Source organism: Heptranchias perlo, chromosome 42, assembly GCF_035084215.1.
Source record: "Heptranchias perlo isolate sHepPer1 chromosome 42, sHepPer1.hap1, whole genome shotgun sequence".
NCBI lineage: Eukaryota > Metazoa > Chordata > Chondrichthyes > Hexanchiformes > Hexanchidae > Heptranchias > Heptranchias perlo.
The window spans coordinates 11,327,110-11,342,365 of record NC_090366.1 but is presented as its reverse complement, the minus strand read 5'-3'; the positions used below and the strand labels follow the sequence as shown (position 1 = coordinate 11,342,365).

General features: G+C 49.1%; 1 protein-coding gene across 2 annotated transcripts in view; it reads left to right on the top strand.

Moving 5' to 3' along the window:
- Window positions 1-1,540: 1,540 nt before the first annotated feature.
- pvrl2l (PVR cell adhesion molecule related 2 like) overlaps window positions 1,541-15,256 on the top strand; it is a 65,962-nt gene continuing 52,246 nt past the window's right edge. For both annotated transcript variants that reach the window (XM_067975277.1, XM_067975276.1), the window contains exons 1-2: window positions 1,541-1,843; window positions 14,669-15,019. In XM_067975277.1, the coding sequence (XP_067831378.1) occupies window positions 1,786-1,843; window positions 14,669-15,019 (409 nt within the window). In that variant the 5' untranslated portion in view covers window positions 1,541-1,785. The remainder of the gene's footprint in view (window positions 1,844-14,668; window positions 15,020-15,256) is intronic.

Here is a 15,256-nt window from a genome sequence, read left to right as displayed (position 1 = left end):
CACACCATGTCTTTTACCAGGATCTGATCAGGGTCTGGAATACGGTTGCCTCCTGCCGGTGCTCTCCCCCGTCGGGGGTGGCGGCCGTCCTGCAGGAGCCCCTGCTCAGGAATCCGCTCCTCTGCGGTGTTGGCTTCGGTGGCACGCGGCTGACGGAGGAGAGGGCACTGGCCGGTAAGGTAACCAGAGTCAGGGACGTCCTGGATGGCGCCGGAGACACTGGCCGCACGGAAGTCCTTGTGCCATCCCGGGCGTTGAAAGTGGCACTCGGCCCTGACTCCACTCGGGGTGTGGGGGAGGCTCAAGCGTGCGGAGCCATCCCGTCCGACCTGACCCCTGTTCGGACGGAATTCCTCCTCGGCGTCAGCCCCGAAACCTCCCTCGGAGGGCCGCGCCTCACAACTTGTGCCGTCTCTCGGAAATCCCCTCCGTGCCGTTTCACTCCGCGCGGAGGGATTACCTGTACGGGCGGCTCCTGCACACTCTCCACTTCCTCGCCCTCGTCTCTCGCCCGGACACGCCCTGGCGTACCATCCTGCCGTCCGGCGGAGGCGGGGGTCCCCAGTGGAGGGCTCTGTACCCGGGGATCCTCCAGTGTGCCATTGGGGATCTGGGGTGGAGGGTGTTGCACGGAGCAGCCGCGACCAACAGGCGTTTACGCCATTTCACGGACTCCCAGGCCGCCTGCAATTTCTGCGGCCTAGACGAGTCCGTGTTTCATTTTTTCCACAGGGTGTGGGAGGCTGCAGCCCCTGTTCCACTATTTAAGGGAGCTGCTCCTCAAGTTCTGGCTGCGCTTCAGTCCCACGCTCCTGATCTTTGGCCGCCCGGTGAGGGAGGGGGGCGGGTGGGCAGGTCAGTGGACATCCTCGTCCTGGGCCTGTCCAAGGTGGCTATCCACAGGTCCGGGTCAGACGCGGGCCGCGGGGGCAGTCGCTCCGACTGTCTGCCTCTTTTCCGCGGAATTCTCCGCGCCCGGATGGCCCTGGAGAGGGAGCACGCGGTGTCTGCCAGTACGCTCGAGGCTTTTCGCGACCGGTGGGCACCGCAGGAGCTGGAGCATTGTAATAAAATTATAATTTGACAGTTATTTTGGGTTTATTGGCTTTCTGCACATGAACACACCCTAACCCCCCACCCCCTTATAAAAGGGGGGGCCTAAAACACAAAAAAATCTGCAGTCACCTGACTCCAAAGAAGAAAATAAGAAAAGAAGATAGATATATTTTTTAATGCTAAAGCGATCAAGGGATATGGGGAAAAAGCAGGAACAGGGCACTGAGTTAGACGATCGGCCATGATCATTTTGAATGCCGAATGGCCTACTCTTGCTCCTATTTTCTATATTATCACATTGCTGTTTGTGGGATCTTGCTGTGCGCAAATTGGCTGCCGCGTTTCCTACATTACAACAGTGACCACACTTCAAAAATAATTCATTGGGACGTGCTGAGCCCGTGAATAAACGCAAGTCAATATTTCCCTTTTAAATTGGAGCTTAGTTTCAGTTTTAATATAACCAGGCAGTGTCTGTTGGAGAGAGAGAGAGAGACACTCCCCTTTATGGGGCGAGTGAAAGGGTTCAGGCGATACTGTAGAACAGGTTTTCTTTTGGAGTATCGAGTCAGCCTGTTTATTTAAATTGGGACTGTGACAGGGGAGGAGAGAGAGAGAGAGGGCAGGATAAGCAGGCGAGAAAAATACACCCAGTATCTCACAGTCTCCCAGCTTCGTTATAGAGAGCCGGGGAAACTGACAAAAGTATCCGAGGTGGGGGATTTCATTATGGCTACATTGAACCTCAAGCAACTGCTGGCTACCATTTGTCTTCATATCTTGGCAGGTACGATTTACTCTGTATTTTAAATCGGGCTACATTTAAGTTTAATTGTAACCCTCACCCTGGCTCCTTAAAGCAGCACTAAAAATGGCTCCCTATTTTTTTGGGGAAAGAGAGAAAACACAATTCGCCATTGTTAGGTGTGGCTACTGCAGGTTATTTTTAAATGGTTTATTTTGGAGACTGTGGAGGTGGGATTTAAAAAAATTGTACATCTAGTCTCGCTTGGAACTGCGCTGAGTGTTTGTTTGTTTTTTGCAATCCTGTCAATAGATACAGCAAAGCTGTCTGTTTCCTTTGATAGGCCACTGGTGCTGTTTTATGGTGTAAAGTTACACAAGGTTGTTCAGATCATATTACCTCGGGGAAGAGACGGGAGAACAATGATTAGAACTTGTTTTTTTTTTAAAAACAGCACAAACTGAATCCATTTCAAACGACAATCTCTCCCCACCCCATTTAAAAGAGGGCAGTTGCTAAAGTTTAGGGTTTTTTTCCCCCCTCCTTGCAAAATGGGAACAAAAAGGTCTGCTTTATTTTTCTGTGTCTGTGCATTGGAAAAGGCGTTTGCCCTTCATGATTGAGACAGTATCTAATTTCTAAAGTCTCCCCTTTCTCTCTCGGTGGGGGTCATTATTTGTGTCTCAGTTAAGATATTAGTATGCGTTTTATTTTAACTTGCGATCGCAAAATTTTTTGTGATTCCCGTTGAAGGGAAATGGGAAACTAACTTTTTAAAAAAAAACCCTAACTTTTTAAAACCAACCTGGCAGGTTGCGGTTGGAATATTGTGTCCAGCTTTTGGGCTCTTTGCTTTTTAAGATTGGGGGGGTGGAAAGGGGGCAGGAGAGATTTACTGAAATCATTCCGGCGAGTGAACGACTTTATGAGGAGGGACCAGAGAAATTGGGGGTCTTTTCATTAGGTTAGGTTATGAGGAGAGATTACACAAATTGGGGTTGTATTCTCTGGAGTTTAGAAGGTTAAGGGGTGATCTGATGGAAGTTTATGAGATATTAAGGGGAACAGATAGGGTGGATAGAGAGAAACTATTTCTGCTGGTTGGGGATTCCAGGAGTAGGGGGCACAGTCTAAAAATTAGAGCCAGACCTTTAGAGCGAGATTAGAAAACATTTCTACACACAAAGGGTGGTAGAAGTTTGGAACTCTCTTCCGCAAATGGCAATTGATACTAGCTCAATTGCTAAATTTAAATCTGAGATAGATAGCTTTTTGGCAACCAAAGGTATTAAGGGATATGGGTCAAAGGTGGGTATATGGAGTTAGATCACAGATCAGCCATGATCTTATCAAATGGCGGAGCAGGCACGAGGGGCTGAATGGCCTACTCCTGTTCCTAGATCTGATAGATGTGATCAAAATTGAGAGGTTTTGATAAGGTAACTGGGGAGGAACTATTTCCACTGGTCAGTGAGTCTGCAGTTAACAGAGGATACATTTGTCATCACCAAAAGGAGCTTAGAATTTCAAGTATGTGTGTGTGATATCCGTGCCTTTGTTACTTCTAGACTCAACTATTCCAGTGCTCTCCTGGCCGGCCTCCCACCTTGGACCCTCTGTAAACTTGAGCTCATCCAAAACTCTGCTGCCTGTATCCCTAGCTCGCACCAAGTCCCCATCACCCCCCCTGTGCTCGCTGACCTACATTGGCTCCCGGTCCGGCAACCCCTCGATTTTTAAAATTCTCATCCTTGTTTTCAAATCCCTCTGTGGCCTCGTCCCCCCCCCCTCCCTATCTCTGTAACCTCCTACGACCCTCCGAGATCTCTGCGCTCCTCCAATTCTGGCCTCTTGCACATCCCCCGATCTTAATCGCTCCGCCATTGGCGGCCGTGCCTTCGGCTGCCCGGGCCCCGAGCTCTGGAATTCCCTCTCTGTGCCTCTCTCTTCCTTAAAACCAAGCTTTTGGTCACATGTCCTAATATCTCCTTATGTGGCTCGGTGTCAAATTTTGTCTGATTTACGCTCCTGTGAAGCGCCTCGGGACGTTTTACTATGTTAAAGGCGCTATATAAATGCAGGTGGTTGTTGTCATGCAATGTGAGAGCAGAGTCCATAATCGCTTTTAAAAGGGAAATGGATAAATACTTAAAGAAATCTTTTTGAAAAGGGGGAAATGGAAAGCTCTTTCAGAGAGAGGGGGGCATGGGGAAAGAGCAGGGGAATAAAAGAAAAGTAGACTTGCATTTTTATAGCAACCTTCATGACCTCAATGTCCCAAAGTGCTTCACAGCCAATGAAGTACTTTTTTTTTGAAGTGTAGTTGCTGTTGCAATGGGGCTAAGGGGCGAGCAATGGGGCTAAGGGGCAAAGGGCTGAAAGGCCTCTGTGCTGTAAAGTCCCTATGATTTTATTGGAATTGCTACACTATAAAGGATCAAGGTCCATCTTGTTTGCCTTCTAAAATCCTGGCAGTCACATGATGCAACGATAATGGAGTTGCTGACTCATCGAATCAATCAACTTCTATCAATGAGTCCACGACAGACCCAGACATGAGGCGAGGAAAACCCCCAGGGGTGGGGAGCTTTGGGAACCATAGGTCTAAAGTCTACCCATTCCTCCCTAGCCTGTTACCGCATGTCATGTCTCCAATTACTCATAATATATCCCAAAATGCTGTTTACCTGAAATAAATCTGTCTAATTTATCTCTCTCGCTCTGAGGTTGTGAAAGGCACTATATAAATGCAAGTTTTTCTTTATAAAACCCAGGTCCGATTAGACTTGGTGCATTGTTGACTGTTTGAAAAGTAGCCCCCGTCAATAGGCATGGTTCTGTCTCCATTCAAATGCTCACGTCGGTGGGATTGTACATAGTTCTCCCTCCCCTGGAATGTTTGGTTGTTTCCCATCAGTAGGGACCCCCCTGGCCAACCCCCAATCCCATATAAGATGCGAGAAGGAGTTTCTGTTGGGGATTCCCTGGTTATTTCATCTGACCTCAGTAATCAAGGATCGAAACTTAACCACACATTTTCTTTGACTTGCTTTTTTGTCATACTTGGTTATTTTCCCCAGGACTTTATTTCATTCATTTTTTTTTCACAATTTTTTTTTATTCGTTCATGGGATGTGGGCGTCGCTGGCGAGGCCGGCATTTATTGCCCCATCCCTAATTGCCCTTGAGAAGGTGGTGGTGAGCCGCCTTCTTGAACCGCTGCAGTCCGTGTGGTGACGGTTCTCCCACAGTGCTGTTAGGAAGGGAGTTCCAGGATTTTGACCCAGCGACAATGAAGGAACGGTGATATATTTCCAAGTCGGGATGGTGTGTGACTTGGAGGGGAACGTGCAGGTGGTGTTGTTCCCATGTGCCTGCTGCTCTTGTCCTTCTAGGTGATAGAGGTCGTAGGTTTGAGAGGTGCTGTCGAAGAAGCCTTGGCGAGTTGCTTCAGTGCATCCTGTGGATGGTACGCACTGCAGCCACAGTGCGGCGGTGGTGAAGGGAGTGAATGTTTAGGGTGGTGGATGGGGTGCCAATCAAGCGGGCTGCTTTGTCCTGGATGGTGTCGAGCTTCTTGAGTGTTGTTGGAGCTGCACTCATCCAAGCAAGTGGAGAGTATTCCATCACACTCCTGACTTATGCCTTGTAGATGGTGGAAAGGCTTTGGGGAGTCAGGAGGTGAGTCACTTGCCGCAGAATACCCAGCCTCTGACCTGCTCTGTAGCCACAGTATTTATATGGCTGGTCCAGTTAAGTTTCTGGTCAGTGGTGACCCCCAGGATGTTGATGGTGGGGGATTCGGCGATGGTAATGCCGTTGAATGTCAAGGAGAGATGGTTAGACTCTCTCTTGTTGGAGATGGTCATTGCCTGGCACTTGTCTGGCGCGAATGTTACTTGCCACTTATGAGCCCAAGTCTGGATGTTGTCCAGGTCTTGCTGCATGCGGGCTCGGACTGCTTCATTATTTGAGGGGTTGTGAATGGAACTGAACACTGTGCAATCATCAGCGAACATCCCCATTTCTGACCTTATGATGGAGGGAAGGTCATTGATGAAGCAGCTGAAGATGGTTGGGCCGAGGACACTACCCTGAGGAACTCCTGCAGCAATGTGCTGGGGCTGAGATGATTGGCCTTCAACAACCACTACCATCTTCCTTGCAACAAGTTGAGGCAGAGTCAATGTTTCATGGACCAGATACAAAGTAGAACCAACCAGAATCATAAAGGGAGCTGAATCCCAAGAAAAGTAACTAGTTTGCAGGAGGGCAGACGGGATTGGATTACCCGGGTAAGGTGACCAATCGGGGTTCGGTGTCAGTGTGGCTCGGTGGGTAATTCTCTTTCGCCTCTGAGTCAGAAGGTCGTGGGTTCGAGCCCCACTTCAGTGACTTAAGCCCCATTATCCAGGCCGACAATCCCAATGCCAGTACTGAGGGAGTGCTGCACTGTCGGAGGTGCCGTATTTCGGATGAGACGTTAAACCGAGGCCCCGTCCGCCCTCCCTGGGGCCCAATATTTATCCAGATGATCTGGTCATTATCACATTGCTGTTTGAGGGACCTTGCTGTGCACAAATTGGCTGCTGCATTTCTTACAACAGTGATTACACTTCAAAAAGTACTTCATTGGTTGTAAAGCGCTTTGGGGCATTCTGAGGTCGTGAAAGGCGCTATATAAATGCAAGTCTGTCTTTTTCTATTTAGCTTCCCCTTAAATGCATCTATTCTATTCACCTCAACTACTCCTTGTAGTGAGTTCCACATTCTCGCCACTCTCTGGGTAAAGAAGTTTCTCCTGAATTCCCCGTTGCGTTGATTAGTGAGCATCTTCTATTTATGGCCTTTGTCAGCTTTAAAGTGCCTTGGGATGTCCTGAAAGGTGCTATATGAATGCAAGTTTGTCTTTCTAGGAGATTTGAAGCTGGGTTGTCAATATGTAGATTTTAGCCTGGAAGTGAGGAGTTGCCCAGTTTTGAGCTGGAGTGGCGGATGAACCCTGACTTCTGATCGAGGGAGGGAGGATGTGTGATCGCATCTCAGAGCTCAGGAGAGGTGAATCGCCAAAGTTTCCAGGAGTATCGGTAAAAGACTGTAACAGGTGGGAGAGAGATCGTCTGGTTTTAAACCCACGGAATCCAGTTTTTAGATTAGTTCCGCACTGGAACGTTACATATGTTCCCAGTGGAAGTCCGCGTTAGTTGGAATTGGCCAGAGGACCTAAGTTAAGACCGGTTTGGACACAGCAGGGAAACCAAAACTCTTAGACCTAGAAAGATAAAAGGCATAACAGCTAGTCAGTGAAAGTATGACGCCTGATGCATATCTGACAGTTGAATGACTATGTGGAAACCATACTGACCAAATTGACCACTTTGCTGCAGATGGTGCTGTATTTATATAGCACCTTTTTAACGTAGTAAAACATCACAGGAGCTTAAATCAGACAAAATTTGACACTGAGCCACATAAGGAGATACTAGGACAAGTGACCAAATGCTTGGTCAAAGAGGTAGGTTTTAAGGAGGAGAGAGAGGCGGAAAGGTTCAGGGAGGGAATTTCAGAAATTGGGGCCCAGGCAGCTGAAGGCACGGCCGCCAATGGTGGAGCGATGGAAATCGGTGGGATGCGCGAGAGGCCATGCTGGGAAGTTCACGTCCATGTGGATCGGGGCTGAGTGGTGATTTTCCCCCCGCCCGTAGTCGACTAGGCTTCCAGAAGCAACTGGAACGGGTTGTGCAGTAGGAGCATGGGAATGTAGGGACAGGAGGAGGCCATTCAGCCCCTCGGGCCTGTTCTGCCATTCAATCAGATCGTGGCTGATCTGTACCTCAACTCCATCTACCCGCCTTTGCTCCATGCCCCTTAATTCCTGTACCCAACAAAAATCTACTGATCTAAGGATGGTTGAGGCCGGGACACTGGATTTGCTTTGAGTAGTGGCTGGATGGTGTAATGGGGATTTGGTGAGGAGGAGGAGTTTGGAACGATGGGGTGAAATGGGTTCGGACGTTGGCCGTCCAGTCATGCGACTCTCTGACACAAAGGACATTGTGTTGCTGCTAGCACTTGTGGGACTATGGTCCAATACAACTAAAAGAATTTGCATTTATATAGCGCCTTTCAGGGCGTCCCAAAATGCTTTACAGCCAATGAAGGACTTTTGAAGTGTAGTCACTGTTGTAATGTAGGAAACGCGACAGCCAATTTGCGCACAGCAAGATCCCACAGTGAGAGAAATGACCAGATAATCTGTTCTAGTGATGTTGGTTGAGGGATAAATATTGGGCCCAGGACACCAATATTGCTCTTCCAATAGTGGCCGTGGGTCCTTTTTATGTCCACCTGGGCTTAACATCTCATCCGAAAGACGGCAGTGCGGCGCTCCCTTGGCGCTGCCCCTCCAGCAGTGCGGCGCTGGGAGCGCTGGCTTGGACTCTGTGTGCTCAAGACCCTGGAATGGGATTCGAACCCACGACCTTCGGACTCCGAGGCGAAAGTGAGACCCACTGAGTCAAGGTTGACCAGCAACCGAGTTAGCAGCTTGAGGGGCGAGAGAGTTAGAGGGAGGGGTGAAACGAGAGAGGAAATGTTGGAAATGCGCTACAGTTTGGACAGGGAGGGTGAGAGAGGGGCGGTTAACCATCAGAATGGGATCCTTTTCAGAGTAGCCAAGTTTCCCGACTCCAGATATTTGAGAAGCTTCTTATCCTTGATGGCTCTCGATCAGCAGGGAGCTGGGCCACTCGATCTTCAGACACATCCCACTCCATTTTAAGTTGACCACAGACCCAGTGTGGTACATACCAGGGATTCACCTCCCAGAACGAGACAGTGTATCTTGGCGGAGGAGGGGTAAGAATGTTCCTCTTGTATGTTAACGATGGCATTTTTTAAACACTTGACCCCCAATTTAATTCTGTGTTTACAGAGTGGGATTTGCTTTGATTGGCGGACGGGAGATTGTGTAGGTGTGGCCATTTCACAAGTTTAACTGGAGGGACTGTCATCCCCTGGAAGCCTGGCTGACTTTTCCCCCTCCACACACCCCTCTCTCTCCGTAATGGTGAATTGTATTTGGGGTGGGATGGTGATACAGTTAGCGTTTGCCGTTCCTTTAATGCAGTCCGGAGGAACAGGTGCAGCATTTACCATCTGCACTTTCAGCAGAGCTTTTAACACGTGTTTGCCGTCTCAGAGGAAAACCCCTCTTCGCTAACCACAGAAATGTCGTTGGCCTGGAGGTTTACTGCAGTGAGTGTGTTGGCCCTGTGCAAATGGAGTAACTCTGGGAGTTTTTAGTCAGGTGCCATTGGGCCATTGCTGACTCCTGTTTGACCTAAATTGCTGTGCTAATTTTAATTTTTTTATTTTCCCCCTTCCCGTTTCTGGGAGTCAGTTTTTACACCCCTGGTACATACCCATAGTCCTGAGCAAGAGCGAAAACTGCTCTATAATCACTGATCCGCAGCGCAAAATCCATATTCTCCCTAACGTGTGGCAGGAGCGTAGAACCCTGCAGCACGGAAGGAGGCCGTTCGGCCCATCGTACCTCTGCCGGCTCTTTGAAAGAGCCATCCATGTTAGCCCCACTCCCCATAGCCCTGTAAATTTTTCCTTTTCCAAATCATGAGGGGTTGTGACAGTCAACAGGGAGAGATTGTTTCCAGTGGCAGGAGGGTCGGTAACCAGAGGATAACAGATTTAAGATAATTGACGAAAGAACCAGAGGGAAATTTTTTTTTTTACGCTGCCAGTTATGATTTGGAATGCGCTGCCTGAAACAGCAGTGGAAGCAGATTCAATAGTCACGTTCAAGAAGGGAATTGGATAAATACTTGATAAGGAAAAATTTGCACGGCGGAGTGGGACTAATTGGATAGCTCTTTCAAAGAGCCGGCACAGGCACAATGGGCCGAATGGCCTCCTTCTGTGCTGTGAGATTCGATGACCATTAGGGTGCCAGTGATGACGTTGAGGCTGGGATAAATACTGTAACGGGAGGCCGATGGGGTTGGCGAATGAAATCAAATAAGTTTGGTGGTGCAGCCTTGGGCCTACCCCGTGAATTCTGCTCATGTAACGACAACGTTTATTTCATTTATATAGTGCCTTTTTAACGTAGTTAAAACCGTCCCCAAGGAGCGTTAATCAGACAAAATTTGACACCGAGCCACATGAGATATTAGGACAGGTGGCCAAAAGCTTGGCCAAAGAGGTAGGTTTTAAGGAGCGTCTGAAAGGAGGAGAGCGGATTTAGGTTTAATGTTAACTCCTGTACTGCCTGGGGCAGAGGAAGTTAAAATCTCCTCTCATACCCCTCCCCATTGATATCAGATGCATTGTCATGTCCCCCCTACCCCCTCAAGGTTAGCTCCTGAAGTTAATGCTAGAAAATGGTGTCTGTGCTGCTTGAAATTCAGATTGACCTCACCATATGTACAAAATGGTGATTAAGGATCGTTGCTGGTTATAATCTTTGATTTTTACACAGAAAATCAAAACAAATCAAATAATTGGATATTAAATGTAGCTATGGTGGATTTTCCTAGGCAAGATTTATTATAAATGTTGGATGGAGGTGCGTGCACTTGTGTGACTTGCAGTCTTGTCGCTGGCAAGGCTGGCATTTATTGCCCGTCCTTAGTCGCCCCCTGAGAAGGCGGTCGGCCTTTTCCTGTAGATGTCTGATAAATGTTTGAGCAGAAGGACTTTCTCCCATTTTTCCCTTTTTTTATTTGGAGCACCAGCCTGTGAAATAAGCAGATGCGTTTCTCTAAAATAACGTTTTTGGTTCTATTCCGATGCTCTCCTGGCCGGGCTCTCCTCCTTGCACCCTTTTGTAAACGTCAGTTCATCCAAAACTCTGCTGCTCCGTATCCTTAACTCGTACCGAGTCCCATTCACCTATCACCCCCCCTGTGCTCACTGACCTACATTGGCTCCCGGTCCAGCAACGTCGCGATTTAAAAAAATTCTCATCCTTGTTTTCAAATCCCTCCTCGCATCCCCCCTCCCTATCTCTGTAACCTCCTCCAACCCTCCGAGATCTCTGCGCTCCTCCAATTCCGGCCTCTTGCGCATCCCCGATTTTAATCGCTCTACCATTGGCGGCCGTGCCTTCAGCTGCCTCTGGAATTCCTTCCCTAAACCTCTCCGCCTCTCCCTCTCCTCCTTTTAAGACGCTCCTTAAAAACCTGCCTCTTTTGACCAAGCTTTTGGTCGCCTGTCCTAATATCTCCTTATGTGGCTCAGTGTTAAATTGCGTCTGATAATCGCTCCTGTGACGTTTTACTCTGTTAAAGACGCTGTACGAATGCAAGTTGTTTTGAGATAATCTAGCACCCCCGTAGTTCCTGCTTAATGGGAGGTGACCTGGGAATCAATGGAATTTTCTCTGTTGTTCTGCATCCCTGAGAGAATGCCATTCAGTTCACGTTGACACCGCAGCGGAATTCCAGAGATCGAATTGTCTGCCCGCCTCCCGCTTCAGGGCAGCTGACAGAGGTGGAATTTTGTGACGAGGCCTGCGGGGGGGAAAGAGAGACGCACACCCAGTTACACCCACTAGTTTGTTAGTTCTCTACACGTAATCTTTGAGGTTTTCCAGTAATCAGGTCAAGTATTTTCTTTTTATTTAAATAAATGAATTGAAATTAGTGCTTTTTTTTTTTTCCCTTGCCTTTTCAGAGGCCCCTGTAGACAAAGGGAGCTGGCTTGAGTAATCCAAGTTTATTAAGGGAAAGAGGGTGGCTTCGGTTATGGCTCCCTTAAAGGCAGACGCAGGTGATATTGTAACTGGAAATGAGGGAATGGCAGACTTGCTAAATACTTACTTTATATCAGTCTTCATGGTAGATGATGTGGATAAAACACCAGAGATAATGAAAGACGTGTGTTTATACAGCATCTTTCAGGATGTCCCAAAGCGCTTTACAGCTAATTAAGTACTTTTTTTTTGGAAGTGTAGTCACTGTTGTGATGTGGGAAACGTGACAGCCAATTTGCGCACAGCAGGATCCCACAAACAGCGATGTGATAATGACCAGATAATTTTTTTGATGTTGGTTGAGGGATAAATATTGGCCCCAGGACACCGGAGAGAACTCCCCCCTGCTCTTCTTTGAAACAGTGGCCGTGGGATCCTTCCCGTCAGAGGTGCCTGGAACTGATCAATGTGCAGTCAAAGGAATTGGCACCATCGACCGTCCGAAGCAGTGAGCTTCAATCAGACAGCGATAGGGCAGGACAAAAATCCCCGTAACATCAGCAGAGTCGGGAGGAGGATCTCGTGCGCTCTCTCTCCAAGTCAATTCGTCTACGTGTGCCAGGCCATTTTGTTTTGGGGCCTGAGCTAAAGTTTATTGATGAGAATATTGAGACTCTAACCTAATGTCGGCCGGGGCTCTGTGGGTAGCACTGCCTCTCGCCTCTGAGTCAGACGGTCATGGGTTCAAGTCCCAATCCAGACACTTGAACCCATAATCCAGGCCGACACTCCCGGTGCAGTACTGAGGGAGCGCTGCATTGTTGGAGGTGCCGTCTTTTGGATGAGATGTCAATCCGAGGGTCTCGTCTGCCCTCCCAGGTGGACGTAAAAGATCCCACGGCCACTATTTCAAAGAAGAGCGAGGGGGGTTCTCCTCAATATTTATCCCTCAACCAACATCACAAAAACAAATTATCTGATCATTATCAAATTGCTGTTTGTGGGAGCTTGCTGTGCGCAAATTGGCTTCCATGTTTCCTACATTACAACAGTGACTACACTTCAAAAGTACTTCATTGGCTGTAAAGCGCTTTGGGGTGTCCTGAGGTCATGAAAGGCGCTACATAAATGCCGGTTCATTTTTTTCCGATCTGACTGCCCCCACCTTCGTGATAGTCGACTTCTAAGATGGGAAAGGGAGGTAGCAGGAAGGAGGGATTTGAGGGACGGGGAGAGGGGACAGAAGGGACGGGGAGAGGGGATAAAAGGGGGGGTAGAGGGGACGGGGCGAGGTGACTGGGAAGGAATGAGACATGGAGAAGGGGGGGGGAACGGGAGGGCGGGCGGGTGGACGAAAAGCGGGGACTGAGAACGCGAGGCGGGTGGACTGGGTGTGGAAGGACACTGGGGGGAGGGGAGATCGTACTCTCCCATTGAACGCCCAGTACGTCTCGAATGCTTCGTTCCCTTGGCAAAACTCCCATTGCAGCTATAAATAGCCCTGTCAAAGGCCTTCTGAATTCCGCTGCCTAAGTTACAGTAAAATGGGAGCTTTAACTTGCTGTGTATTTTATACCCGCTGCTCCCGTTGCCTAGGGAACTGGCCACTTGTGATTTGCAGTGTTTTGAGTTGAGGCCTTCAGGGGCTCGGCAAAGCAGGTTTATTTTTAAATATTTCCCCAGGCAGATTTCTGCACTTTCAAAAAAGCTGCCGTGATTGCAGTGGTTTTGCTGCTTGAGAAGTATATCTCGCCGTGAATTGATTGTTTAAGCACTCTGTACAACCATTGAATGCTCCTCTTGGGCTTTCCGTTCTCCTGTTCCTTCTTAAGCTCCAAATCGTGAGTTCGAGCCCCCATTCCGGAGACTTGAGCCCCACAACCCAGGCCGACACTCCCCAGTGCCGGTACTGAGGGAGCGCTGCGCTGTCGGAGGTGCCGTCCTTAGGGTGAGACGTTAAACCGAGGCCCCGTCTGCCCCCTCGGGTGTGATGTCAAAGATCCCACGGCCGCTATTTCGAAGAAGAGCCGGGGAGGGGTGGTTCTCCCCGCTGTCCTGGGCCAATATTTATCCCTCAACCAACATCAACCTCTAAAACAGATGATATGGTCATTATCTCACTGCTGTTTGTGGGATCTTGCTGTGCACAAATTGGCTGCCGCTTTTCCTACATTACAACAGTGACCACACTTCAAAAGCATTTCATTGGCTGTGAAGCGCTTTGGGATGTCCTGAGGATGGGAAAGGCGCTATAGAAATGCAAGTTCTTTCTTGCTTCCTCACCATCTAGAAATCCATGCCATCTCCTACCCTATCTCTTTTTCCCTGGCCCCCTCCCCCAAAGCTATGGAACTCCTCCTTCAATCTTTCCTTCCTCCTTCCCTTCCTCCTCCTTTTTCAACGGGCCATGACTGAGTCTCTCTCCCTTCACCTGGTCTTCTATCCTGTTCTTCTTAACTTTTGGCGTCCTGCAAGTGAACCATCTCCTGGGTTTCTTGACACAAGCCCGTTGAGTCATGATGATGGACAGGTACAAAGAATGACCGAAAAGGCCAATGGGATGTTGGCCTTTGTCTCAACAGGGGCTGGATTAGAAAGGAGAGGAAGTTATGCTCCAATCGTACAGAGCCTTGGTCAGGCCCCATCTGGAGATACTGCGTTCAGTTCTGGGCACCGCACCTCAGGAAGGACATATAGGCCTTGGAGGGGGTGCAGCGCAGAGTCACCAGAATAATACCGGGGCTAAAAGGGTTAAATTATGAGGACAGGTGGCACAGACTAGGCTTGTATTCCCTCGAGTATAGAAGGTTCAGGGGCAACATAATCGAGGTGTTTAAAATGATCGAAGGATTCGATAGGGGTGATACAGAGAAACTATTTCCTGTGATGGGGGAAATCCAGAACAAGGGGACATAATCTTAAAATTCGAGCTAGGCCTTCCAGGAACGAAATCTGGAATTATCTAAGAACAGGCTTGAGGGGCTGAATGGCCTCCTCCAGTTCCTATGGGGTTGAGGTACAGATCAGCCATGATCTAATAGAATGGCGGGGAACAGGCTCGAAGGGCTGAATGGCCTCCTCCTGTTCCTAGCGACGTATGATTGCGATTGGTTGACCCTAACCTTGTTCTCTCTCTGTCTCTCCCTTCGCTACAGTGGGCCATGCCCAGCACGTCAAGGTGGAGCCCAACGTGTCTGGGTACATCGGGGGTGAGGCCGTCCTCCGTTGCCAGTTCGTGGACCCCGGGCAGGAGCTGCAGGTCACCCAGGTCACGTGGATGAAGGACCCCTCTGGTGCCAAGGTCAACATGGCCGTCCACAACCCCCAACTGGGGACCAATTACCCCACGGACACCGGAGGGCGTGTCCACTTCAGGCAGGCCAGCCTGCAGGACGCCTCGCTGGTCATTGAACGCCTGGAGATGGGAGACGATGGGATCTACAGCTGCGAATTCGCCACGTACCCCGACGGCAATCAGGAGGCTGCCACCAACTTGACCATCCTAGGTACGGAGACTCGCCCTCCCCTCCTCCTTGCGCGGCTGGGGACTATTCAACCACAGAGGGCATCGCGACCATTGCTCTCCTTAGAGCAGAGACGGTTGAGAGGAGATTTGATCGAGGTGCTCAAAAATCATGAGGGGTCTAAACAGAGTAGATAGAGAGAAACTGTTCCCATTGGTAGAGGGGCCAAGAACCAGAGGGCATAGATTTAAGGTGATTGGCAAAAGAACCAAAGGCGAC